The 26,083-nt window shown below is 36.2% G+C and overlaps 3 protein-coding genes across 3 annotated transcripts; 2 read left to right on the top strand and 1 right to left on the bottom strand.

The window, feature by feature from the left end:
• The first annotated feature begins 259 nt into the window (after window positions 1-259).
• Window positions 260-4,032, top strand: LOC125206010 (tyrosine-sulfated glycopeptide receptor 1-like). Its single transcript, XM_048105267.1, has one exon. The coding sequence runs from the start codon at window positions 608-610 to the stop codon at window positions 3,722-3,724; it is 3,117 nt and encodes a 1,038-aa protein (XP_047961224.1). The 5' UTR covers window positions 260-607; the 3' UTR covers window positions 3,725-4,032.
• A 5,477-nt stretch (window positions 4,033-9,509) lies between these two features.
• On the top strand, window positions 9,510-11,290 carry LOC125208229 (telomerase reverse transcriptase-like). Its single transcript, XM_048107810.1, has 5 exons — window positions 9,510-9,690; window positions 10,510-10,575; window positions 10,665-10,824; window positions 10,898-10,942; window positions 11,013-11,290. The coding sequence occupies exons 1-4, from the start codon at window positions 9,637-9,639 to the stop codon at window positions 10,939-10,941; spliced, it is 324 nt and encodes a 107-aa protein (XP_047963767.1). The 5' UTR covers window positions 9,510-9,636; the 3' UTR covers window position 10,942; window positions 11,013-11,290.
• Window positions 11,291-16,038: 4,748 nt separating this feature from the next.
• Window positions 16,039-18,758, bottom strand: LOC125207017 (putative late blight resistance protein homolog R1A-10). The gene is made up of 3 exons (XM_048106226.1): window positions 17,349-18,758; window positions 16,145-16,951; window positions 16,039-16,056 (listed from the first exon to the last, which is right to left on the bottom strand). Exons 1-3 carry the CDS (start codon window positions 18,756-18,758, stop codon window positions 16,039-16,041), a joined length of 2,235 nt encoding a protein of 744 aa, XP_047962183.1.
• Window positions 18,759-26,083: the final 7,325 nt, after the last annotated feature.

Here is a 26,083-nt window from a genome sequence, read left to right as displayed (position 1 = left end):
CACTATACCAAAAATAGCATACTAAAAATGATCTATTCGACTACTTTCTCAATTCATATTTACCAAATATTATCATTAAAAATTGATACCCTAGCTAGGTCTAATAAATCAATTCACCTTATAAATAACAAATTAATATAAAGATTCAAAAATATACTTACCAAAATATATCCATGTAGCAACTTGGAATGGGGCGTTTTGACCACAAATAAATTTGTAAGAATGGCACTTTTGTAATTTAAACTTTTGACCTCAACCACGGACAATACACGCATTTCTTATTCAAGATTATACCCATATCCAGTTTGCTATAACATTCATGTACTTATCAAATTTATAGATACAAAAAAATACTATAAAGAAAGTCACCCCATCCAGCCGTCCCAAAAGTAAACGCTTTTTTGATAATTCAATCTCCAACTTTTTAATATTGGTCCATGTCAACATCACCCTCTCTCTTCTCTCTCTCTCTCATCTCTATCTCTTCCAACTCCAATGGCAGACTAGAATCTCCCTTTGCACGAACTCGGATCAAAAAAAGTGGTGCACTAATCCCACACATGATTGCTCTTGCTCCCACCCTCTCTCCCCTCTTCTCTCTCACACAATGATCACCATCATCCAATCCAATCCACCTCTTGCTAGAGCAGCCATGCTCTTTGCTCTGCTGCCTCTCCTCCTCCTCCTCGCCGCCTTCCCCGAGACCTCCCACGCAGCCTGCAGCCCTGCTGATCGAGCCGCCCTCGCCTCCTTCAATCTCACCGTCACAGCCTCTCCTCCGCTCAACTGGTCCCTGTCACACGACTGCTGCGGCTGGGAGGGCGTCGGCTGCGACGTCTCCGGCCGCGTGATCAATCTCCTGCTCCCTTCTCGCCGCCTATCCGGGCCCCTCCCGGCCGGATTCTTCGCCTCGTTGGATCGCCTGCGCGTCGTTGATCTGAGCTGGAACCGCCTCACCGGAGAGCTTGGACTCCCTGACAAACTCCCGGCTCCAATCGAAACATTTAATCTGTCGAGCAATCATTTCCGTGGAGCAATCCAGACGTCGTTCTTTCAGCCTGCTCCGGCCTTGGATCACTTCGACATCAGCAACAACAGCTTCTCCGGGGCAATCCCGGCTTTCGTCTGCAGCTACGCACCCTTGATCACACGTCTCGACTTCACCAACAACGACCTGACTGGCCCGATTGGGCCGGGATTCGGGGATTGCAAGAATCTGCTTAGCTTGAGGGTAGGATTCAATCTCCTGTCAGGAGAGGTCCCTGAGGATATCTATGAGTTGATGGCATTGCAAGAACTATACTTGCCTGGCAACCAGTTGTCTGGGCCAATTGATGAGAGGATGATCGATCTTCGCCACCTTAAAGTCCTCGCCTTGTACGGCAACGGCTTCACTGGCAACATTCCTCGTGACATCGGGAAACTATCCGAATTGGAAGAGCTGCAGCTCCACATAAATATGCTCACTGGCACAATCCCACCCTCTCTAGCAAACTGCACATCCCTCACAACCTTGAATTTGAGGGTGAATCTCCTCGAAGGCGACCTCTCGTCTTTCGACTTCTCGAATTTCACCCAACTCCGAACAGTTGATCTCGGCGACAACCACTTCACTGGCACCTTACCAGCAACCCTTTTCTCTTGCAAGATGCTCACTGCAATCCGCCTCGCCGCCAACAAACTCACTGGAGAGGTACTGCCGGAGATAGCGTCTCTGCCATCGCTGTCGTTCCTTTCTCTCTCCAACAACAGCTTAACAAACATGACAACTGCAATGAAGGTTCTTGGAGGGTGTAAGAATCTGAGCACATTGACCCTCTCAATGAACTTCTACGACGAGGCAATGCCAGGGGATGAGAGCCTGATCGCCCCAGCGATGTTTCAGGAACTCCAAATCCTGGCCCTGGGCGGGTGCAGGTTCACCGGCCCGGTCCCCTTGTGGCTCAGAGCTCTGGTTAAACTCGAGGTTATTGACCTGTCTTTCAATAACTTCACAGGCCCTGTTCCGGGCTGGTTTGGGACATTCCCAAACCTTTTCTACTTAGATTTGTCGCATAATCTGTTAACAGGATACTTCCCCATGGAGCTTATTCAATTGCAGCGCCTAGCGTTTAAGCAGAACCCCGATCAAGTTGACACCACGAGCTTAGAGTTGCCTGTGTTTGTGAGGCCTGATAACGTCTCCAACCTGCAATATAGTCAGCTCTCAAACCTTCCACCTGCGTTGTATCTAGATTATAACAACATAACTGGCACCATCCCAGTCGAGATTGGCCAGTTGAAGTTCATCATAGCCCTTGATCTTAGCTACAACAATTTCTCCGGAAACATTCCTGATACGATATCTAGTTTGACTAACTTGGAGAAGCTGGACCTGTCTGGGAATCTCCTCTCTGGCGAAATCCCACCATCGCTGCAGAATCTCCATTTCCTGTCGTTTTTCAGCGTTGCACACAATGATCTTGAAGGGGCAATACCTACAGGGGGGCAGTTTGACACGTTCCCGAACACAAGCTTTGATGGGAATCCGAGGCTGTGTGGGCTCGTCCTACAGCGGCCCTGCACCAACAACGAGTCGCACAGCATGATTCCCTCAGGGGAAAGAAGAGGGAATAGGAAGAAAACCATAATACTCACACTTGTGATCTCTTCAAGCATTTTCACCATGATCCTGCTTCTATATTGCATCTTTCCAAAGAGGAGGTATCATTCAAAGGGAAATGGTGATGAGAAGGATCTCGACACGATGTCATTCAACTCTTCGGGGGTTTTCCCCGAGGAAGTGAGGGACACCAGCCTTGTCATACTGTTCAGGAACAACAAGAACAAAGTGGAGGATCTCACGATACTGGATATACTGAAAGCCACGGACAACTTCAACCAGTCGAACATCATTGGCTGCGGGGGTTTCGGGTTGGTGTATAAAGCAACTGTGGCCAACGGCACGAAGCTTGCGATCAAGAAGCTCTCAGGAGACATGGGGTTGATGGACAAGGAGTTCAAAGCAGAGGTGGAAGCCTTATCCACAGCCCAACACGAGAACTTAGTTACTCTGCAAGGTTACTGCGTGCACGACGGATTTAGGCTGTTGATATACTCTTACATGGAGAATGGAAGCCTCGACTACTGGCTGCATGAGAAGCCCGATGGAGCATCTCAGCTTAGCTGGCCAATCCGTCTCAAGATTGTCCAAGGCACGAGCTGTGGGGTGGCTTACATGCACCAAATATGCGAGCCACACATCGTGCACCGTGACCTCAAGTCCAGCAATATCCTCCTCGATCAGGACTTCGTGGCACACGTAGCTGATTTCGGGTTAGCAAGATTGATTCTTCCCTACTGCACTCATGTCACAACGGAGCTCGTTGGCACCCTTGGCTATATTCCACCTGAATACAGCCAGTCGTGGATAGCCACTTTCAGAGGCGATGTCTATAGCTTTGGAGTCGTGATGCTCGAGCTGTTAACAGGAAAGAGACCTGTTGAGATGTTCAGGCCAAAGATGTCGAGAGAATTAGTCGTATGGGTGCATCAAATGAGGAGCGAGGGAAGGCAAGTGGAAATCTTTGACCCTCTCTTGAGAGGGAAAGGCTTCGAGGAAGAGATGCTGCAAGTTCTTGATGTTGCTTGTATGTGTGTCAACCAGAATCCTTTCAAGAGGCCGACTATTCAAGAAGTCGTTGATTGGCTGAAAGATGTAGGATCCAACAGACAGACAGCGTAAGGTGAAGAACTTGTAAATACAGACCTGTGAGACTGTTATGAATGTCAACACTACATACAACCAATCTTGTGCATAGGAAATTTTCTCCATTCATAAGCAGATTTTGAAGTAATGTGAACATTTTTGATATTGTAAATAGATAAATTTTGCATCCAAAGAAAGTCATGTATTGAACATATTGATAGGTAGAGAATCTAGAGATAATGTACTTTCTTTTACATGAACAAATGAAAGTAAGAATTCTCTTCTGAAACAAGATTTTCGATTAAGCTTTAGCCCGAAAAAGAAATCACATGCTTATTTATGAAGGAAGGAATAAGTCTTTGTGGCCATCAAGGAAAAGTCACTACACTTTGCTAAGTAAAATCATTGTTTTAGATCTAGAACTATCGACATTTCCCTTTTAAGTCGACCGGAATCAAATCAATTCGACCAAATCAAATCCCACTAAGGATAATGGCCACATACACTTGCTAGTGGTGTGCTATGTTTTGTGATAAAAGACTCCATAGGTAACACTAGTCTCTTTTTCAATGCTATTTATATAATGAGAACAAAATGTAGAAAACATCAAACATATTCAACCCCTTCAAAGTTCAAACTCCCCACAACATTTCTACCAGAATATTCCTAAATCCAAAGGGCCATCTATAACTATAACCTCTTGACAAAATTCATGCCCAAGTAAAAGTTATCCATGTCTCCAAATTGAGCTAATCTACATTCAACTTTATTGCTCACACCAGTTTTAGTGAATATGTTCATAATTAATGAACATATATAGAGCAAAAAGTATGGACAATTGAAAAGGCAAAATTTTTCACTTTTTCTATAACAATGCAAACACCCTATAAACAAAAAACACAAAACTTTCTTAAAATTGAATGTTCTTTTTTACATAAGGGGAAAATGGTTCCCATTTCCATGAACTTATGAGGTGAATCAGTATCCAAATAGAATAGGGAACTTATAGCTCCATTTTCTCGTTTTAGGCATTTTCACAAACAGATGGAGTTGATGACGAAATTAAGAATAGCAGCGAAAATCACGGAATCAGAAGAGGAGAGTGAAGCAATAACCTTAAATCTCCGTGCTGAGACTAAATCGATTGCTTCCAAAAATATCGAGGGAAAATACCGATCAATTTCAGCTTGAGGCAATGGCAAGAACAAAAGTGACGGTTGATATTGAAGCTACTAAAAGCGTTGTTGGTGTTACAGCGTTTTATTTAGAAAATAAAACGCTTTTTCATGGCTTAGTTACACACTTCTTCTTTATCCAATAGACTGTGGATTGGTTCTTATCTGGGCCTACGATAGGCCCAATTAAATGAGATCATAATAAGTGGAAGTTAAAATATACTCACTTCGTCCCATTAAATAGGCAACATTTGGGGATACTAACGAGTTTTTATATAGTGTTGTTTTGTGAGTTAATGAAGAGAGAGTAAAATAAGAGAGATGAAAAAGTAGAGATAGAGATATTTCCATTTTAAAAAACGTTTCATTTTTAATAGGACAAATTAAAAAAGAAAATGTATCATTTCTAATGGGACTGATTGAGTATTCGAAACAGATACACTAAAATTAGCTCAACATTATATTAATAGAAATAACAAATTGGCATTTTATTTGTGAACATCCCCATCAAATACATCGTAACTAGCTGGCCAACTATATTTAGCAAAAATTAAAAACCATAGATTTATTGATTTATATCACATAAGTAAATAGTAAAGCCTTTCACTTTATTGCATAAGCATAATATCAACATCATTATTGCATTCTCCATTTTGCCACTTCAAATTCCTCCTTCATCCATTCTAAGATTCCCTTCAATGTGTGCATCATTAGCTCTCCAAGAAGCCCAAATTTGTTGTGAAAAGGTGCTAATTTTCTCTCCTTTTTCTCCCAAAAAAAACTAATTGAAATTTCACCACTTAGGTAAAAAAATTTATGGGATTTTCCTAAGGAGAGAAAATTTGAAAAGAGGGTGGAAAATAAACCAAAAAAAAAGTAACAATTTGGTCTTCTGGTCTAGTCTTGGTAATGAGCCACACATACGACAAAGGAAGCAAGAGACGAGAATAACGGACAGAGGAGTTCTCCGACCACTATACCCTCAATTAGCCACATGTCCATAGGCTAAAATCGGGTTCTAGGGCCGACCGGTTGGACCCGGCCCGGGCCAACACAGTATATATATGACATGTGGCGAGATACTGAACCGGCCCAGATAATGACACGTGGTGAGGTACAGCACAGAATATTGATATTGGTGGAATTTGAACATATTTTGGGAGAAAGAGAGATATATATAGAGAGAGGTTTTCTTTATTTTTTGGGCTTATTCATCTCCTTGAATGTACCAACAAAGAAGCATGGTGGCGCAGCGGCGGAGGATGTAAATTCTTGCCCTTTGTTGCTTCACTAAAGAAGCACACTTTCTTGTGAAGCCATTGTTGCTCTTTGATGATGATGATGATCTCTTTGAAGGGGAAATTCTCTTGAATTGAAATTCAGCCATTTCTTCAATTTTTCTTGAGTTATTTTTGGTGGGATCTTGATTTAGGGATCAACCTAAAAATTGCAAGATTTTTGGGGGAGAAAAAAGCTCACAAGATGTGTGAAGCTGGACCCTTGAGGAAAAATGGCAAAAGGGTGGGGATATTTATATGAGAATTAAGTTGACTTGTTGTTGGAGGGTAGGGTGTACGTGGACAAGTTCGAAATTTGATGGATCTGCATGGGAATTTGGGATAACTTAGATTAATAAATTTGATTTGTTTTTGTTTCTAGGGAGGGGTAAATTTTTGTTGTGGCTATATTTTATGAATTTTGTTGTTGAATGTGAGTTTTGGATGATTTGGTTAGTTGATAGAAGTTTTTGCACAAATTCCTGTAATTATGATAGAATTTTTTTCATATTTTATTTAACTCACTTATCATAATTTTTTTTATTTTTTTTGCCAAAAAAAAATGTCTTCACTACTATTAAATGAAAAGAGTAGTACTTAATTATTTGCTATGATAATATTCGTCTTGTTTTAAAGTAAGATTCTCTATTTCCAATGGAAATTATTAAAATTGAAGGAAATAGAAATTACTCCCTCTGTCCCATTAGAAATGAAACCTTTTTCCTTTTTGGTCTGTCCCATTAAAAATGAAACGTTTCTAAAAATAGAAACAATATTATCTCTACTTTTTCTTCTCTTTTACTTACTCTCTTTTCATTAACTTAGAAAATAACAGTACATAAAATCTTGTTCCGAAAAGTTAATATTGTATATTTAATGGGACGGAGGGAGCATTAAAGTTGAATCTTGAACCTTTTGTTTTATAGTAGTACAATATGGAGTAAAGAATTGGGGTTAAATTGGGATTGAAGGGATGGTTGGAATAATGAGGTGTGTTGGGGTTAGAAAAGTGGGTATTGAAAATGGAGAAGTGTTCAAAAGAAGACAAGGCAAGAAAGCGTGATTGTGGGAATATAATGTATGGGGCAGCAGACAAATTTAATTGGCTTATGGTGGCACAGATTTTGATAGCTTTAATTTCCAATATTTCAAGATTTGAGCTTGATTTTATGATTTTTGTATGCTTCTTAAATTAGATTATATGTTTCCTCATATCACGAGTTATTGATTTAAATTCGTATCATCAAACTAAATTTACTAGTGAAATATAGAGTATATTGCTTTTCAAAAACTATACTAGTAGTATATTCAAAAAAATCAAAACTAAGCGATTTTCAAGATTAAAATATTTTAATGCCATGTTTGAGATTCTTGTGCTGTGTGGCCTAATTAATTTTTCTTTATTTGATTTCTAAAAAACCCAGAGTTTTTATAAGTTTTCAAAGAACATTTGGTCCAAATATTTTGTGGCAAACTCCGAAGATCTCGACCAAATAGATAACTAATAAATTACTAGTATTAATGTGCTTCAATTATTAAATTAAATCAATAAATATATACATATATACATGTTGCAATTGAATTTCAATAAATTTTCCCAGTCACTGAGCATTGTATTTATGTTATCTGTCAAGCATATACAATTGTTTGGCTTGATAATATCCACACATATAAACATTTAATTTTCACTATTTGGGTACATAAATGAATAATCATCAAGTGCATAATTGGTTTACTAATTACTCCTACTTAACTTTTTCCCAAAGAAAAATAAATCACATTGAATTCTTTTCTGCTATTTTTATTCCAAGCTGATTTAGAGCACATATACAATAGTTTATGTTTTATTCTAAATTTTTAACTTTACTTATAAAATTAATATCATGAATTCTGGAAAATAAGTAATTTTTATTCAAATTTGCAATTTCACTGACTTTTAAATTGTTAATTACATTGCCATCTTTTAGTTTGTGGTTGCAACGTTTTAAAATATTTTTTTTAAATTGCAACCCACAATTTAAATTTTAGTAGAATTTTTATTTTTATTTTTTTTATAGAAAGGAGTGGGAGTAGGAGGCCTTAATAAACATGTGTAGAACATGTAAGAATCTAACCATAAGATCTTCAACAACCTCAACTCAACTTCAAGAATCTAAATCTTTGCAAAAATCAAAGAAATTTAATTTTGGGTGTACAGATACAGATGCAAAATCTGAATGTAACTAAGAAAAGATTGTAATTCTGATTTATGCAATCTCTTGAGGTGATATTTTTGCATGTGAATGTGGGCTGTAAGATTTTACAGTGTTTGTTATTCTTGATTTTATTTTGATTTTGACCAATCTCAACTGATTTTCATTTTAAGACAACCTAAATCTCTATAGATTCTTGTTCTTGATAATATATCTTCAAACTGAAGAATCTGCTGTTTATTTAACTTTTTTGTGTCTATGTTTCATGTATGCAAGTGAGACCAGAATCTTAAGATAGTACAGCTGTAGTTATGCTATCCTAATCACATTTTTTATTTCAAAGTGTTAGTTTTTAATTAATAGCTTTGAGATTATTGTGTGTGTGCTCCTTGAGATTGTGAGGAGTTATCTTGTTTTAAGTTTTGTTCTCATTTTTTATTCTTGTATTATCTATACTCACAAGCTATGTGTTACTAAAGTACCAATTCTTTTAAAATAGGTGAACTAACAAGTGTGTTTAATGGTATGAAGTGACCACAAAATGTTTACTTTATTATTGGATTCAAGCTTTAATTTTGAAATCTTTGAAGAAGTGTAGCATGAAGCAACTCTAGGTACATAACCCTAGGAGGAAAGTATGTGTAATGTAGGTGGTAGTTGAAGTTTAATAGTTATATATATGAATTCATCATGATGGGATTACAAAAGATAAAGGATAAATCTCATACATGACAACAATTAAATGTTACACTAATAATCCATAATACACTTTAATTTGGAGGAACATTCCTTGCACTGCAAAATGGATTCAGGATTTCTTCTTCTTTAGGTTGTGATGCAATGTACCTTAAATCTTAAATCTTGAGAGTTGAGTAGTTTGTGTTGGAACAAAGCAACCACCTTAATCTTTTCCTTTAATAAATACTCCATTTAGGTTGCTTCTCTTTTATCCAATTAGTTGACTTTACAAACTTGGATTTTTTTTCTAAATAAAAATAAAACGAATTTTTAGGGTCCAAATATGCTGTAATAATGCATTGCATCAAACCAATCTGAGCTGAGCTTATAGATCACAAATTTCACTTTTGCAATCACATATTCTATCTCAATTATGTGATGCAATTCTAGCAAACGACGCTGACCAAGTCAAAAACATCGAATATGTCAATTGTTTCTTTGATTTTGTGAGAAATTCAGTGGAGATCGGAGGATTGCTCTGTAGATTCAATACTGTGGATTTCATTGTTGAGAGCTTGACTTGTGTGTATGGTTTTCAGCTTGTGAGAAGAGCGATCGAAATAGTTATGAGTGAATCTCGTCAGGCCTCTTCAAATCTCATATGCGTCGGTTATGATAAAGTGAGTGTTTTCTTAAGCTAATTTGTGCTTAAATAGATAGCGGTTGCTGATGGTGACGATGACATAGATTTTTCAATTTCTGCTCTTGGAAATTTTCTTCTGGATTTTATGCATCAATTTAGCACATTAATTATGATTACTGTCAAATATTTTCTCAAACATTGGCATCTCATAAATAATTATATTTAGATCTCGTTATTTTGTAAGTAAAATGGATCGAAATAAATGTTGAATAATGTAAGATAGCCCAAATTTGTGACACTTTTAGGTGGGGATGATGTAGGTTTAAGAATGGGTGGTTTCGGTTTGGAACCGGTAGTTATTGGAAGAAAGACTATAACCGGTCCCGACAAGTAAATTTATGTTTCCGGTTTCGATATAAAACCAGATATTTCTCGGCAATCTTCACTGGTTTTTACTGTTTTTTCCTTTTGCTGAACGACCATATGAGGCTTGATTGTTCTTAGAGATTGTTTTTGAGCCTTTTCTGCGCAGCTTAGGTGGAAGGCAAAGAAGGCCTCGTTCCCGGGGTTTTCAGTGGTTTTTTACTATGGTTTCCCTAGGTTTATCTCGGTTTTGGGCAAAAATTGATGGTTTTTAGTGTAGCTCACTCTTTTTTTGAAATTAAATGGTGAATATGGATTTGAAAGCACACCACCAGTTTTGTGATTTAAAGCTACTTAATGTTATGCGGTTTCACTTGTCAAATCGTACGACTCAATTGCTTACCCTTCTCAAGAATTTGGTGCAAATTCTTGTGCACTAGAAGACTTGATAGTTATTGAATTGTTCATTATGGGGTTCTAATTTCTGTGGCAGGAGAGCCAGTGTAGTCCGACGGTTGATGAACTGACATCCGCAAAGTGGGCTGTCCTCTTTAGTAGGGTAAGTGAATGAGATAATATGTAGTACTATTTTCTAGGTATATTTGCACATTGGGCTTGATTGATTGGTGTGGTAATGACAAATATTAGGTTGGTGATAATCTCTTGATGTATCTGTTGAAGTGTACTTCAATATTTCTTCCTCTTCCTCGGAAGAAGCACCATCAGATTTGTGGCCGTTCCGTTGCCAAATTGTTCTCCAACTTCCCAAGAGGCATGCCTAAGTCTAGAGCTCCGCATCATCCACCAAGTAACGTTTATTGAGTCGTGACTTCTCACTTAACTTTAGCAATGCTTCAAGATTTTGATGATTCTTTGATCAGGACACGAGGCTAGGAGGCAAAGGGTGGTTAAGAGACTTCCATGAGGTATGTATCGAATGTCACACGGTTTGATATTTGGCTTTACACTAGGCATGATGTGTTTCCACTTCTTTAGGTGTACACGAACAAGCTAAACGGAAGGAGGGTGTATTCTTTCAAATGTGCTGGTTTTCGTCCCAGGTACGACGTGGAAAGGAAGAATGTTATTTGGTTGGGTTTGCATGCTTACAGAAGGGTGCTGCTGAAGAAGCACTTATGGTGAGGTGGAGAACATGTGACCTGAGCTCAAATATTGATTTTGTGATGCATCAATTCATATTCAGTTGGGCATGGGATGGATGATCTCTTCTTTTGTACAGTATCTTTTTGGCTTTCTATGCAATCGAATGCCCAAAATATGACTTCTATCCCAATTATCTTATGCCAAGATAATTTATTCTTATTCTGTCATCTATCCTATATTTTATTATCTCTTCCTTTAATTAATTAAATATTGTTTTTTAAAATTTTTATATAAAAAAAAATGCATCACTTAAATTAGGCGGAGAGACTAGAGATTAATGATTTATTTTGTTTTGAGAGTAAAGTGATGGGCCCACCTTCCATTAATTCATTCCATCACTTTTCCCTTTTAAAAACAATATATACAAATGGGATCCCTAATTTACTAACTTTTTTCCCCACTTTTCTTAACATTTTTAAAAATTTCCCTTTAAAGGATCAAAAAATTTTAATGGGGGAGAACCGACCAATCCATTTGAAAATAACATGAAACATTAATTTTTACCAAAAAAAAGGGACTAAAAATCACGTCCAAAAAGCCAATTTAAAAAATTTATTTTTCACTTTGCATTTCATTGAATTATCCCCGCGTAAATAAAATCTGGGGATTTTGCGTTTCTGAAAGGGGGAATGAATATTTATCAAATTTTTTCATCAACACCAACAATTTTGATATAAAATTGAAATTAACGTAACATTTTCACTAATTGAATGTATATTGGCTGACTTTAAAAAGATGATTGTTCCTTTTTCATTCAAAACTCAATGAGTATCAAAACCAAAAATGCAAGACGAGAAATGAAAAATTGATCCATTGTTTTAAAAGGGAAAAAATTAAGAAAAAAGAAGAGCGATGAACTTTAAAACAGAAAAAAACTAAAATTCAAAATTGGAACTTCCCGCCTCTGCAACGTTTTATCTTTCTTCTTGATTTAAACAAAATAAGGGGTTTGTTTCCCCCGTAAATCCTCTTCCCTTCAATATCTCTTTTTCTGACAAAACCAAAATTTATTAATGTTGCACTACAATTGATCTCAGTGTTTTTTTAATTCGAAAAAAACCCTTTAAATTTTTTTATATTTAAAAAAACGGGTTTTAAGAAAAGGAAAAAGGGGGGTTTCTTACACTGTCCAGTTTTCGATCTCAAAACTAAACAAGCAGTGACCCATGAAATTCCAACGTTTCCCCACCCCTTTTTTAAACACCGAAATTAATGGAGCTGGAAGTAAGGCCCTTTTTTGGCAGTATGTCTTCCCACCAAAACCGATGGGGAAATAGAGTTCAACTCTAAAATCTAAGCTCATCTTCTGAACATACCTTCCTATGGGGTAGACGATCAAACTCAAGGATTCAAGCTTAAAGACATAAGACAGCTGGAAAATTCACACCCCCAATTACTTCCATATCATAACGTATATATAATTTTTTGATATTTGGGGAAATTTTTGAACAAATCTTCAAAATTTAGATTCTTCACTCCTTTTAGCACCTCTAGATGCTTCATGACAATATCATGCACCATGGGGGCTCAGATCACGTTTCCATCAATGAACTCGCATTTAAATTTGCATTTTTGAATCAACCCAATAGAATCAAGCTCCCAAAAAAAATTGGTTTTGGGCCAGAGAATTTTTGAAGTTTTCTCATGAAAAGGGGCATTTCAAAAGCAAGGTAACGGGGCCGGTTTTGTATTTTTTGTATAAAGTCTATGTATTGTTCCCCAAATCAGATTTTGGGAATTCTAGAACACTAATCTTGTCACGCCCCTAGTAAACAAGAACAACATGTGACATGGATTTAAAGGATTACGATTTTTTCCTTAGAAGTTTTTTGGGAAAAATTCCGTTGCCTCATCACGCCCATAGGACTTTCTTCTCTCAAAAAATAAAAACCCTGTTTTTTAGCTTCTTTCATTGATAAACTTTGAAAACATGAATTTTAAATTACATTCCCAAGTAACCCCAATTATGAACTTGAATGATTTTATAACAGTCTTGAAGTCTCCTCAAATTGCCAAGTTTTTTTTGTCTAATGGGTTTGAAACCCTTCGATATATCGAATTTTTGGCACAACCGCACCTTCTCAAACATCCCCTGTATAGAAAAAATGGCTTTAGATAGGGGCCCAAAAGATTATAACTTTGTTTCAATATTCTCCCAAAAATATCATTCTCAATTCACTATTGAGCTTTAAGTTTTCCTTTATGTTCCCAATATTCTCGTAGTCATCTAGCCATTAAACCCCCCTATCACAAAAATCCCCAAGAAGTCCATTACACTTTCCCACAATTTTACACATATATCAAAATGATCCTTGATAAACTTGTGTTCAAACGCACCTTTTGCAAGAGTAGTTTTGCCGATGCCACCCATCCCTACGATAGGGATGATTTGGAGATTGGTGTTTCCATCGGTAAGCTTATGCAGGAGTTGATGAAGCACATCATCAAACCCTACCATGTTAGAGCTCTTCTCAGTGGATGAGCTGGATCTTAAATCCGCCACGTTCCTCTGGTGCACTACCTTTTCCCTTGTTATTCCAGTCACCTCTTTTTTGATCATATCCACTTCTTCAATCACATTTTGCAGATCCTGATAGAAGTGGATGCAACTAATTTGTTCACCACCACCACCACCACTAGCACCATCGTCAGTTGCTGCCGCAGAAAGGTGAATAGTGTCGATGATATATGACTCGATCACATCTTCGGCCGCTTGAGCTGCATCTACAATGCGCATCTCCAACGGATCTGCTTCGTCGCTGTATGCATAAGGAGAGTTATAGCTTTCGAGAAATTCCTGCAAAAACACAAGTTTTTCAGTGAGAGATTCAACTTGTTGTTTATCGAGAAAAATTGGAGGGGATGGATGAGTTTCAATATCATCTATGACTTTCATAAGAGAAATCAGAGATGCATAAGCCGCCATGAATGCTAAGAGACTGATTAGATGAATAGTGTGAATGAAAATAAGATTAAAGCAGTGATGAAGAAGACTAATACGATAGAATTATTTTGAAGATATCTTAAAATACTATTAATAACTTTTGAATTAAAGAAAGACCCTACATAGCAATTATGCATGATTCTTTTCAGCTGCTTTCCATTGTCTAAACGACACAACTGACAGCGCTCTCCACCCACAATTTCCCTTTTGCTAAAGAACAAATAAACATAAAGCAACTTGCTTTTGTGCTTTTGAGTAACAATCAAATAGTATTTAATATTTGAAATATCAAATGCCACTTCAACGTCCTTTTTGAAATTGAATTTTAGCCCTTCAAAAATAGAATATTGAGTTTTTTGTTCTCACAAATAGTAGTAAAATTATTAGCCAATAAATCCATGTGAAATGGACTCCTATTTGGAAGGTAAATCTGATGCCCTTCCGTATTAAATACTCTCCCGTCCCCCAATAATTGTCCAATTTGATTCCGACACGAGTTTTAAGAAGTGTAAAGAAAAAAGTTGCAAAAGTACTGGAAAAGGAGTACTGGAATATGAGTTTATAATAAAATGTGAGTGAAATGAGTTAGTGGAATGTAAATGAAAATGGCAATAGAAGAATGTATTACCATTTATAGTGAAACTGAAAGTGGACACTTAATGGAGACCGACAAAAATGACAAAAGTGGATAATTAATAGGGGATAGAAGAGTACGTTTCTTTTGATCACGAGAGGTAAGAAAGAGAATAAAAGTTAAAGAAAGATTAAGTAAGAAAAATAGAAAAATTAAAGAGGGTAAATGGAGAAAAAAAATGTACTCCTACCAAGAAATTAAATATATTGATTTCTGTATAAAAATAAAGTCACTAAATAAAATACACATCGATTCCAAATAGTATCATCTAATCTTTTATTTGTGACTAAAAAAATGTTTATCATCTTAGCTGTCGGCAATAATTTGCAATGGTGAAAAAACCAGTCACGCGCGCAACGTTTGTCACAATTATTGAGGAGACATAATAATTAAAGTGTTATAATAAAATATTATTTCATCAATCTTCACCCAAACAGTCTAACAAAGAGCCAAAGAGTGAGTAGTTTATGGAATTTGTTTTTGGGTAAAACTGAACTGCAAATTTAGAACCACTCTCCCATGCTATTTGTACTAATTTTTTTTTGTTTTAAACTATTTATATTTTTCTCTTTTAATTAAAATTAAGGTATTTATTTAAGATATTAGAATTAATTAAATTTTCTCTTAATATTACATTTAATATACTAATTACTCAATTCTTAATTTACGATCCAAAGAGAAAAGTGCGAATAGTAGAGGGAATACTTCAATAAATACTTTGGATCATATTCTAAATTAAATCATCTCTTATTATTAAAGAGAGACAAAGACAATGCCACAAAAGAAGTCTACTTTGTTGAAGCATCATAAGTTCAAAGTCATGAAATTGGGCTTTAGGCCCAAAGAATAAAAATTAGACACCCAAATCAATAGTCCATAAATCCAAGGTCATGTAAAATTCCATAATGTAGAGCCATTTAAAAATCCTAAGGCCCATCAATTTCTTGGCCCAAACAAGGCGGACCAAATAATTTTTTTTCGGCCCATTAAATTTCCAGCCCATTCAACATGAAAAAGCGTCGATTCTTTGCCCTTATCTACCATTATCAAAGTAGCCAATTTGAAATGGAATTCTATTTTATACGTGACTCTAGCATTTTCATTGAACACCTGCTGATCATCTTTGCTTGTATGCGTTTAGCATTTCAGAATTCGATAATGAATATTTGATCAACACTCAACAATTGACAACTGTAACACGTGCTCAAGTAAATGTGACATAAACACGATGCATTTTTCCAATCTCGCAAAATGAGAAATGAAAATTGATCCGATTAAGTTTACACAGAAATATCAACCTGCAGCAACACAACAGAAACGAAAGAGAGAAGACTTAGGCTAATAATCAATCACTATAACTTCAAAGTTGGAACTTGCCAACCTCACCCGTTCTTTATCTTGCTCAAGAACTACAGCGGTTACCTTGAGGTCTAGTTGGTCTCCATATGTTTCCTCTTGCTCCTCTATTATCTCTTTAGCTGACAGCAAAACTGTTTCACTGCAACCATACAATTTAATTGATCTGAGTGTTGGTATCTCTCCAATTTCAGAAGGGATCTTCTTCAATCCATATATACCTCGAAGACGAAGCTCCTGAAGAAGTGGAAAGTGGGAGCTCTCTGACACTATCCAGTTTTCCAGATCATAACAGCCGTCCAGTGTTAGTGAGTTGAGGCTCGGGAATTGGTCTTCTATTGTTTCCCACTCGCCTGTTCTGAAGCGACCTCCATGTAATATGAGCTTCTGAAGAAGTGGTAACGAACCTATCATTGGCAGTATGTCTTCCCACTCAAAAACATTTTCTAGAAAGAGACTCGACTTCTTAAGGGATGGTGGGAAGCTCATCTTCAGCACAAACTTGGTTCGAACGTAGGGGATTTCAATCAGATTAAATGATTCCAGTTTAGTAAGACATTGAAGATAGCTGAGACGGTTCACTCTCTCAACTACTTCTGCACTATTCCTTAATTCAAATTTCAAATTCAATTTCTTGATATTCGGAATTCTTTTTACAACATCTTCACTTAAACTGAAATCCTTCACTCCTTTGAGCACCTCTAGATTCTCCATGATAATAATATCATTGACGATGCTTGGAGGACTTGGGAGATGCAATCTCACAGTGTAGAAGCTGACATGCCTAAGTTTATGCATTTTCCAAATTTCAATTGGTGCAATAAAATCATCCAAACACTGAATCATTAGTGTATGCAGATTCCAAAGCAGATTGATTGAAGGAATCACATTCTTCCAAATAAAACTAAAAGCAAGGTATCGTGAATTCACCAAATGAGACACATTTTCAAGAGCATAGAAGTGTTTATATTGGGTATCATATGCATATAGTGTCCTCAGAAATCTAGAATTTGGAAATTTTGAAACTTCACGCTTATGATGCACATAAGACCGAGCATGTGACATAGAGTCCAACACATCACAAATTTTTTCCTTTGAAGTGCTTGCCGAAGTAACAATGCGGTGCTGATTAATTACACCTTGAGGACTCTGTTCCCTTAAGACATAAAAAAACCTATGTTTTAGAGCTTCTTTGATAGATAGATAATAAATCATGAATCTTGCATGATTTTACATTCCCAAGTAACCCAAACTTATGAACTAGAATGAGATTTCTATCGACTAGCTCCTTTAAGTACTCTTTCGCAATAGTTGTCAAGCTTGTGTTGCCTACTGGTTTAAGAAATCCTTCAGAATTCCATAGCTCCACAATTTCTGAAGCTCTAATCACTCGGTCTTCCTTAAACAATCCCATATAAAGAAAACAAGGCTTTAGATGGACAGGCAATTGATTATAGCCCAGTTTCAATATCCTCAAACAATAATCATTATTCTCTGAATTTACTTTTGAGCTTAAGTTTTCTTCTATGTACACCCAATATTCTAGTGTAGCATCTGATTTTGCCATTAAACCTCCTATTACAGCAATCGCCAAAGGAAGACCATTACACTTTTTCACAATTTTCTTGCCAATTTTTACAAGTTGAGTAGGAACACTTTGTTCTCCAAAGATAGTGACGGAGAATAAAGTCCAGCTACTAACCTCATCTAGAAATCCAATCTTGAAGATGTTATAGGAATTAGTCAAGTGGGCAGCCAAGTTCGACATCCTAGTTGTGACTAGTATTCGACTACCATTACCACAATCAGGAAAGGAAAATTTCAACTTATCCCACACATCTATACTCCACATATCATCCAATATAATGAGATACCTCCTACCCCATAAGAGTTTGTGTAATTCAACTACCAATTCTTTCTCATCCATACTGCTCGAGGACCCTCCTGCTCGAGAGAGAACTTCTCTAAGAGTTTCTACTATATTATAATGTTGGGAAATGGTAGTCCACACACAAATACCAAAACGCTCTTTAATAAGCTTGTGTTCGAACGCACCTTTTGCGAGAGTAGTTTTGCCGATTCCACCCATCCCTACTATGGGGATGATTTGGCGACTGATGTTTCCATCAGTTAGCCTATCCAAGAGTTGAAGAAGCACATCATCAAACCCTACCATGAAAGGGTTGTTCTCTGTGGAACTACTGGATCTTAAACCACCATCATCAGAACCCATGTTTCTCTGCTGAACTACCTTCTCCCTCGGAATCCCAGCCACCTCTTTCTTGAGCAAATCAAGTTCTTCTATCTCATTCTGCAGATCCTGATAGAAGTGGATGCAACTGATTTGTTCATCACCACCATCCTCAGTTGCTGCTGCTGCAAAGAGCTGGATAGTGTCGATTATATATGACTCGATCACATCTTCGGCTGTGTGAGCTGCATCAACAATGCGCATCTCCAACGGATCTGCTTCATCGTTGTATGCAAAAGGAGAGTCGTAGCTTTCGAGAAATTTCTGCAAAGAGACAAGTGTTTTAGTGAGAGATTCAACTTGTTGTTTATCAAGAGAAATTGGAGGGGATGGATGAGTTTCAAGGTCATCTATGACTTTCATAAGAGAAACCACAGCTGCATAAGCCGCCATCAAAGCTCAGAAAATTAGTTCAAACTGAGGAGATGAAAGAAGAAGAGAAATGTGATATTGTGGTAGAGAAATGGAATATGTGCTGCTTTTTGAAATCAAATGCGAAAATGAATTGAAGTTGTTGGACTATGAATTATCATACTCCCTCCGTCCCGTAGTATTAGACTCACTTCTTTTTGGCACATGATTTAAGGAATTGATATTTAAATAGTTAAATTGGAGAGAGTAAAGTATGAGAGAGGGAAAAAAGTAGGGGAGAGAAGGGAGAAAAAAGTAGGTAGAGAATAAAATAAAAGAGATGCTTTTTGCTAAAAAAGGAAATGAGTCTAATATATTGGGACATCCCAAAAGGGAAAGTTGGTCTAATACCCTGGGACGGAGGGAGTATACCGCTGTCACGTGGCTGCAATTGTTTTGTCACACCGTAAATAATACTTGGACCGTTCCATAGCAATGGAGTCGTTTTTTTTCGGCACGCGATTTAATAAAGATTAAGTTAAATGAGTTAAGTAAAAGAAGAATAAAGTATGAAATGAAAAAATAGAGAAAATAAAATAAGAAAGAGTAAAGTAAGTGAAAAAAATATGTTGACTTTTTATTATAAATAAAAATTACTCCACTACTATGAAACGTATTAAAATGACAAAATGACTCCACTACTATGAAACAGAGGGAGTAATACTCATTAAATATGAAACGTTTATTTATTAGCACGAGATTTTATTTATTTCTACTATTTTATAAGTTAATAAAAAGAGAATACAGTAAGAAAGATGTAAAAAGTAGAAATAATAGTATTTTCATTTTGAAAACGTTTCATTTTTAATAAGACTACGAAAAAAAATAACATTTCATTTTTAATAGGACAAAGAGAGTAATTTATACATACGGAGTACTACTTATTGAGTATGGAGTGTATCTTAATGAATTTAATTTTTTGTAGAGAATGAACTCAATTTGTTAGAAATAAATATCAATCAAAAATAAAAGTACACTCATTTTTATACATGAAAAGAATTAGAAAATTAAAAAATATGGAGACAAAGAGATTATTATATTTAATTTTGTTAAAATTATTTTATTACTCCATGAGTAAATTAATTAAAAAATCATAATTATAAATTTAAAATGTTGCTAACATAGAAAATCAAATTTAAAAATAATAAAAGTACGAATAAATAAATTAAATACTAAAGAATAACATTTTTTCACACCTACTTTACTCTCTCTTACTTTATTCTCTTTCATCTTGTAGGGATCAGATTAGTCTAGGTTCACTAATTACCGAGACCTCTTTGTTCTTGTACAAGAGAGCTCAGCCAAACTCTCACCCACGCGGCTGATTTTAACAAGTAATACAAACTAAGATCACTAGAATCTAGTTCTAACTATTACAAGACCTTGAAGCTACAGTTCCAACTTCAATTGCACTCAAATGTACCTGCACACTCAAGGAACACGTTAGTACAACTAAGAGAGATCCTCTCGGATCTAAACACAAGATATTAACTAAAACACCAAAGCTTTTCTACAATATCCCAATGTAATGAAATCTTACATCTATATGCTTTGTTTATCATAAAAGACTTTTTTTACACAATGTATAGCATTGGGAAATCAAGAACAACAGGAGGGTTTCACAAACTTAAGTTCGAAAGTACCCCTTTACCATCAAATTTTCATTGCCTGTGATGGCAATATACTCGACCGGGTGTGGCCCAATGTTTTGGTGTTTTCCCAACTTATGAAAGACCTCAAAAAATACAGGGGGGTTTTTACTTCCTCTTATCTCTGCAAGATAATTGGAATCCAAAAAACCGTTAAAAAACACCATCATCACATTTAAATAGATAAACCATAGTACTTTGTTCAAGATCAAAAGCCATTTGAGCTTACCAATGAATAGACGGATTAGACATGTTTATCGAGGCATGTAAAAAAGGGAATGGGCCCCCGGGGTGCTAACCATTAAATACATAAAACCCCCAAAAAGTTAGAAAGGGATTTTTTTCAGGCATCAATATCGCGAGACTGGGAAGATTTTTTACTCAACATAAAATGAGCAAAGAAGGGGAAAAAGGCGGGCTTGGCATCAAACATGTTAAATTTCTTCAACACTTTATTAAATAAGGCCCCCGAGCAAAATAAGAGAATTTTTCCCTTCTCTATAAAGCTATGCAAGAATTTTCAAGATCCCAAGTTTTCATGTCAAAGTTATCACTCGAGAAGATTCTTTTTTAATAGTTTTCAAACATGGACCCTAATGAGCATATCATCCACATAAAACAACAAAACACGAAAAATCAAGATTTTTAAATATCAACATGCATCAAAGGTTTTCTGAAACCTAACTTATGAGCAATTATTAACGATGTTCCACGGGGAGATTGCTTAAAACCCTACAGGGGGTTTTTTAAAAACACACATGATTGGGGAAATTAGGATCCCAAAACCTTCGGGGGTTTCAGTAAAAGGGTTTTTCTAAGTCACCCTGCAAGAAGGCCCTTTTAAAATCCATCTGAATTCCCAAACAAATGGAAAAACAAGATTAATTCAGGTAATTTTTCAAGAGCAAAAATCTCGTATAATCTCCCCTCTTTTTAAAACTTTTGCCCCAAGTCTAGCCTTGTACCAAGGCCCTACACCTCATTTTTTAATTTTTAAAGCCACCCCAATCAATACAAGACCGGGAAAAGGCAAGAATCCAAAGGGTTTAAACTTTAAAGAATGCATTTTCCATCATGGTGTATGCTGACTCCAAAATTTAGATTTCGTAGCTTGTTTGGGTTTGGGTTCATCCCCCTCGATTATGAACATTAAAGCTAAGTTTATAAAAGCAACTAAACCAAAAAAGCCATCAAACTTACAGGGTTTCAACATTAGTTTTCCAGCTCATCTCTGAAGACATAATTGTGTTGGAATTTTAAAACATTTTAATACCACAGGGCTATTAATCACATTTGGGGGGGGGGAAGAATATTTTAGCAAGACTATCATGCATATCCGTTTCAAAAAACATTTTGAACATTATTTGGGGTCCTTCATTAAGTGTCTCATTAGGGGTATAGACGGATAGGTGTTCCGGGGTGGGGTCCCCTCACTTGGGGCACCCAAAACGCTCCACACCTGAGTGATCTGTGATCCCACCCATGGGGGTTCATTGTCCACATCTATGGGGTTCCCCAATGTCGGGGGGGGAATTCATCTTCTTAAGCACATCCCCCTTTTTATGACCTTGAAACCCCCCATCCCACTTGACTCATATCCACACCCTCGGGGTAACCTAGAAAAACACCCCCTAGATCTGGCTAAGTTTTTCGATTATTATGCACAAAGGCGGGGCCAAAAACCCTAAGGGGAGAAAAATCAAGAGGGTTTAAAAAACATACTCGGGGCCGACCAAAAAAGGCACAAGGGAAACCCATTTACCAAATAAGTAGCGTAATAAAGCTTCACCCCAAAACTTTTTGACAATCCGACTTAAAAACTTATCTCACTTTTTCAAGAAAATCCCGTTTTTTCTCTCAAAACCCCCTTTTTTTTAAAGATTCATGTCTTTTTAAATTTCCCAAAACTATCACATAAATCATTCATCGAATTAAAAAATACAGCCATTATCATCCTTTTCCTTTAATTTCTTACCAAATGTCAATCAAAGGGTTTTTCCCAAATTTTAAATTTTCAAAAACATCGACTTGGGCCACAAAAAAAACCAACTTTTCTTGAGAAATCATCAATCACAGATAAAAAAAAACATCCAAAGGAGAGGCCTTTACCCCCCAAACATCCATGCATATTCCAATACATTTACTCACATTAAGGGGGGGGGTATTTGGGGAAAAAAACTTGTTGTTTACCGACCAAAAACACTAAAGGGGGAAATCATTTGAAAATCATTATCATAGAGAAAGGCATGCTTTTTTTGGATACTCAAACCTTTTGACTATATGACCACCCTTTTTTAGCCACAAATGGGTTTTATTTTTCATATACAACCCCATCTTTTTCTATATACCGAAAGTATATTTAATGGTTTTTGGAGGCTGATCTTTAAGAGCTTTGGTGTATTTATTTCTCTACTGTTAAAGCATTTACTCTTAGTTCTTGGGTTCTTGTTTAGAGTTTAAATCACCTAGATTAATTAGTTTAGCATGTTTTAAGTGTAATGTTTGTGGCTTAATTTCTTGCCTTGCTATTCATCCTCCATTGTTGTTGTTTTTAAGCTTCTTTCATCATGTTTAAGTGCTTTAATATTCAGCTTTTCATTTGGTGTTTTCAATGCATGTTTAGGTAGTTGTTGATTTTGTGTTTCTCCTTGTATTTGTAATTATGTAGCAGCCAAGTAGTCTTCCCTCTCACTTATTTTCGTGCCTTTAGTGTAGAATTAGGAGCCACTTTTAGGAGTTAAGTGGAAGAACCATTAGTTGTAGGCTTTTATCCAATGGTTTTACACCTTCGGTTAATAGAAGTTGGGAGACAACAAGTACATGCTTTCTTTTCACTTTTGGCAGGCCTTTTAGCTTAGTTAATTTCTGCACTCAACCTTTATTTACATGTGATTTAGTTTACCTTTTAGGAGTTAATTAATCTAGCCACTTTTAAGGGTCACAATCCTAGTTTTCTAGCTTTCTTTTAAGAGCCAACACTTAGTTTATTTTCCTTAGCTCTTTCAACTTAGTTCCTTTTGCTTTCTAATTTTAGAAATGCTCATGCAAGTTGCTGATCTATTTTCATTTTCGAAATGTTCTTATTTTCGCCAAGTGTTAATTTCTCTGCTAAGTTGCCCAGTTTATCAGATTGTCCAGTCTGTGTTCCAGTTTAATTGCTTTCTTCTTATTGTATTTTATTTGCATGTTTAGTTCCCAACTTAGCTTAGGTGTTATTTACATTTTGTAGTTCAGTTCTCACCCCCAATTTAGAGCGTGGCGGCATCGCCAAAACCTTAAGTGTGGAAATGCATAACGGATGCTACCGTTCCTCGTGGGTTCGACACCCTAACTTACCATATGCTAATTAATAGTATTTTGGAAAGTGGGAACTTATAAATCTTGTTGAATAGGAAGGAACACATGTCGTTGCATGCATGTCGAAATGAAGAGAGAGTAAAGTAAGAGAGAGATTGCATGAGATTTTATGCAGTGTTGTTTTGTGAGTTAATGAAGAGAGAGTAAAGTAAGAGAGAAAAAAGAGTAGAAAAAGTGTTGTTTCCATTTTAGGAAACGTTTCATTTTTATTGAGACAACCAAAAAAGGAAAACGTTTCATTTCTAATGAGACAGATGGAGTATATTTTACATTTGAATTTGTTGAGTGTTGAAAAAAATTTTTTATGAATTATTCAATGTCCAAGCAAGGACGATCAGTGTTCGAAATGCTAGATCGACCTATAAAATACAGTAGGAGAGAGGAATAAAGAGAGGAAAAAAAAATTGAATTTAATTACTTATTTTCTAAATAAGTAAGGGGTTATCTTTCTTGGACGTGCGGAAAAAGGAAAGTGAGATGGAGGAATAAGTACAAAGATTAATTATTGGAACTATAATCTTTGTATATTGATGGTCGAGACGTCTTCCTTTTGGGCTGCGTAGAGACCACAACCACTTGGGCTTGGTCGGCAGGCATGATTGGTTTAGCCGATGGATTGAGAACCTAACGTTAGGTTCCTTACCACTTCTTCAGAAGCTTGACTTATCTTATGGTCGCTTCAGAAAAGAAAAATAGGAAACTATTGAAGGCCAATTCCCGAATCTCAAGTCACTAACGTTGTTCAGTTGGTGTGATCTAGAAAATTGGACAATGTTAGAGAACTCCCACTTCCTATTTATAATGTGACAAATTCATGTATGCACCATCATAAATAAATACTCCCTCCGTCCCATATAATTCGAACTAGTATTTCATTTCGGATCGTCCCACATAATTTGTCCCACTTCACTTTTACTATTCTTGGTAGCGGAGCCTACATTCCACTAACTCATTCATACTCACATTTTATTATAAAACTAATACTTTAAAAGTAGGACATACGTCCTACCAACTTTTTCAACTCACCTTCCGTTACATTTCTTAAAACCCGTGCCGAGTCAAAGTGTCCCAAATTATATGGGACGGAAGGAGTAGGTTTTTATCAAAACATGTAGGACAAATTGTTTATATTCGAATTGATCAGCATGCACATTTACATGTTTGACAGAACGATGACATGAATTCTCCATTTATTTCAAATCATATATTCGATGTCCATGATCTGTTCAATGAAAAAGGACAGAGAATCGATGCTGTGGCCTGGAAACTTTAATGGGCCGAAAAATATTAATTTGGGTCGACTTATTTGGGCCTAGAAAGTTGATGGTCCTTAGGATTGTTAAATGGCTCTACATTCTTGAATTTTACATTACCTTGGATTTATGGACTGCTGATTTGGTGACCAATTTTTATTCTTTGGGCCAAAAGCCCAATTTTATGACTTCGAATTTATGATGCTTCAACAAAATGGACTTCTTTTATGGCAATGTCTCTCTTGAATGATAAGAGATGATTTAATTTAGAATATGATCCAAAATGTTTTCTCTTGAAATATTCTATTTGGATCATAAATTAAGAACATTTATTTAACTCTAATATTTTACTTTCTTTGTCTCCGATTATGAGTCACACTTTGACCGGGTACGAGTTTTAATAAATGTGAAAAAAAGTTGGTTGAAAAAGTTAGTGGAATATGGGACCCAGTTTTTTATATTGGTTTTATAATAAAATGTGAGTGAATTGAGCTAGTGGAATGTGGGACCTACTTACTATTTATGGTAAAAATGAAATGTGACTCATAATTGAGGACGGATCGAAATGGAAAAAGTGTAACTCTTAATCGGAGACGGAGGAAGTAATTAACTACTGAGTAGTATTTTATATTTTACTTAAAATAAATATAGTGCAGCAAGTTTAGGGCGAGTTGAACAAGAAAAATGTCCATAGCATAGGATAGGACAGAGACAGTATTCCATATGATTTGGAATTGTCGTATGAATATGCCATGTTTTATGGAGTACTAGTAGATATGGTTTGGATGTTTAAGTTTTAACAAAAAAAACAAAATCCATAAACTATTCACTCTTTGGGTTCGTGTGATGATAGATGAAATAAAGCGAATATTATTTCAGGAACGAAAAGGAGGTACTATATTTAATTATTACATATTATATTAAAATGAAAATGAAGATAGGTAAATTATTATTGTTGATTTGACAATACTAGGGTAAGCCACGTGAATGCTATCAAACAAGGGAAGAAAGCTGTGTAAACAATAATATACTTTGTCCTTTGCCCACA

The sequence above is a fragment of the Salvia hispanica genome, chromosome 2 (assembly GCF_023119035.1).
Source record: "Salvia hispanica cultivar TCC Black 2014 chromosome 2, UniMelb_Shisp_WGS_1.0, whole genome shotgun sequence".
In the NCBI taxonomy this organism is placed as follows: Eukaryota; Viridiplantae; Streptophyta; class Magnoliopsida; order Lamiales; family Lamiaceae; genus Salvia; species Salvia hispanica.
Note: the sequence above shows the minus strand (reverse complement) of the source record. Positions and strands in the feature narration are given on the sequence as shown.

What these genes read in the sequence shown, in the direction of transcription:
- LOC125208229 (XM_048107810.1), top strand. Translation starts at nt 9,637, where the DNA reads ATGAGTGAATCTCGTCAGGCCTCTTCAAATCTCATATGCGTCGGTTAT. An exon ending in TATGCGTCGGTTATGATAAA is followed by an intron (nt 9,691 to 10,509) that starts GTGAGTGTTTTC and finishes TTTCTGTGGCAG; the next exon opens with GAGAGCCAGTGTAGTCCGAC. An exon ending in GGGCTGTCCTCTTTAGTAGG is followed by an intron (nt 10,576 to 10,664) that starts GTAAGTGAATGA and finishes GACAAATATTAG; the next exon opens with GTTGGTGATAATCTCTTGAT.
- LOC125207017 (XM_048106226.1), bottom strand. Translation starts at nt 18,758, where the DNA reads ATGGCGGCTTATGCAGCTGTGGTTTCTCTTATGAAAGTCATAGATGAC. An exon ending in AGTTTGGGTTACTTGGGAAT is followed by an intron (nt 16,952 to 17,348) that starts GTAAAATCATGC and finishes CTAATGATTCAG; the next exon opens with TGTTTGGATGATTTTATTGC.
- LOC125206010 (XM_048105267.1), top strand. Translation starts at nt 608, where the DNA reads ATGATCACCATCATCCAATCCAATCCACCTCTTGCTAGAGCAGCCATG.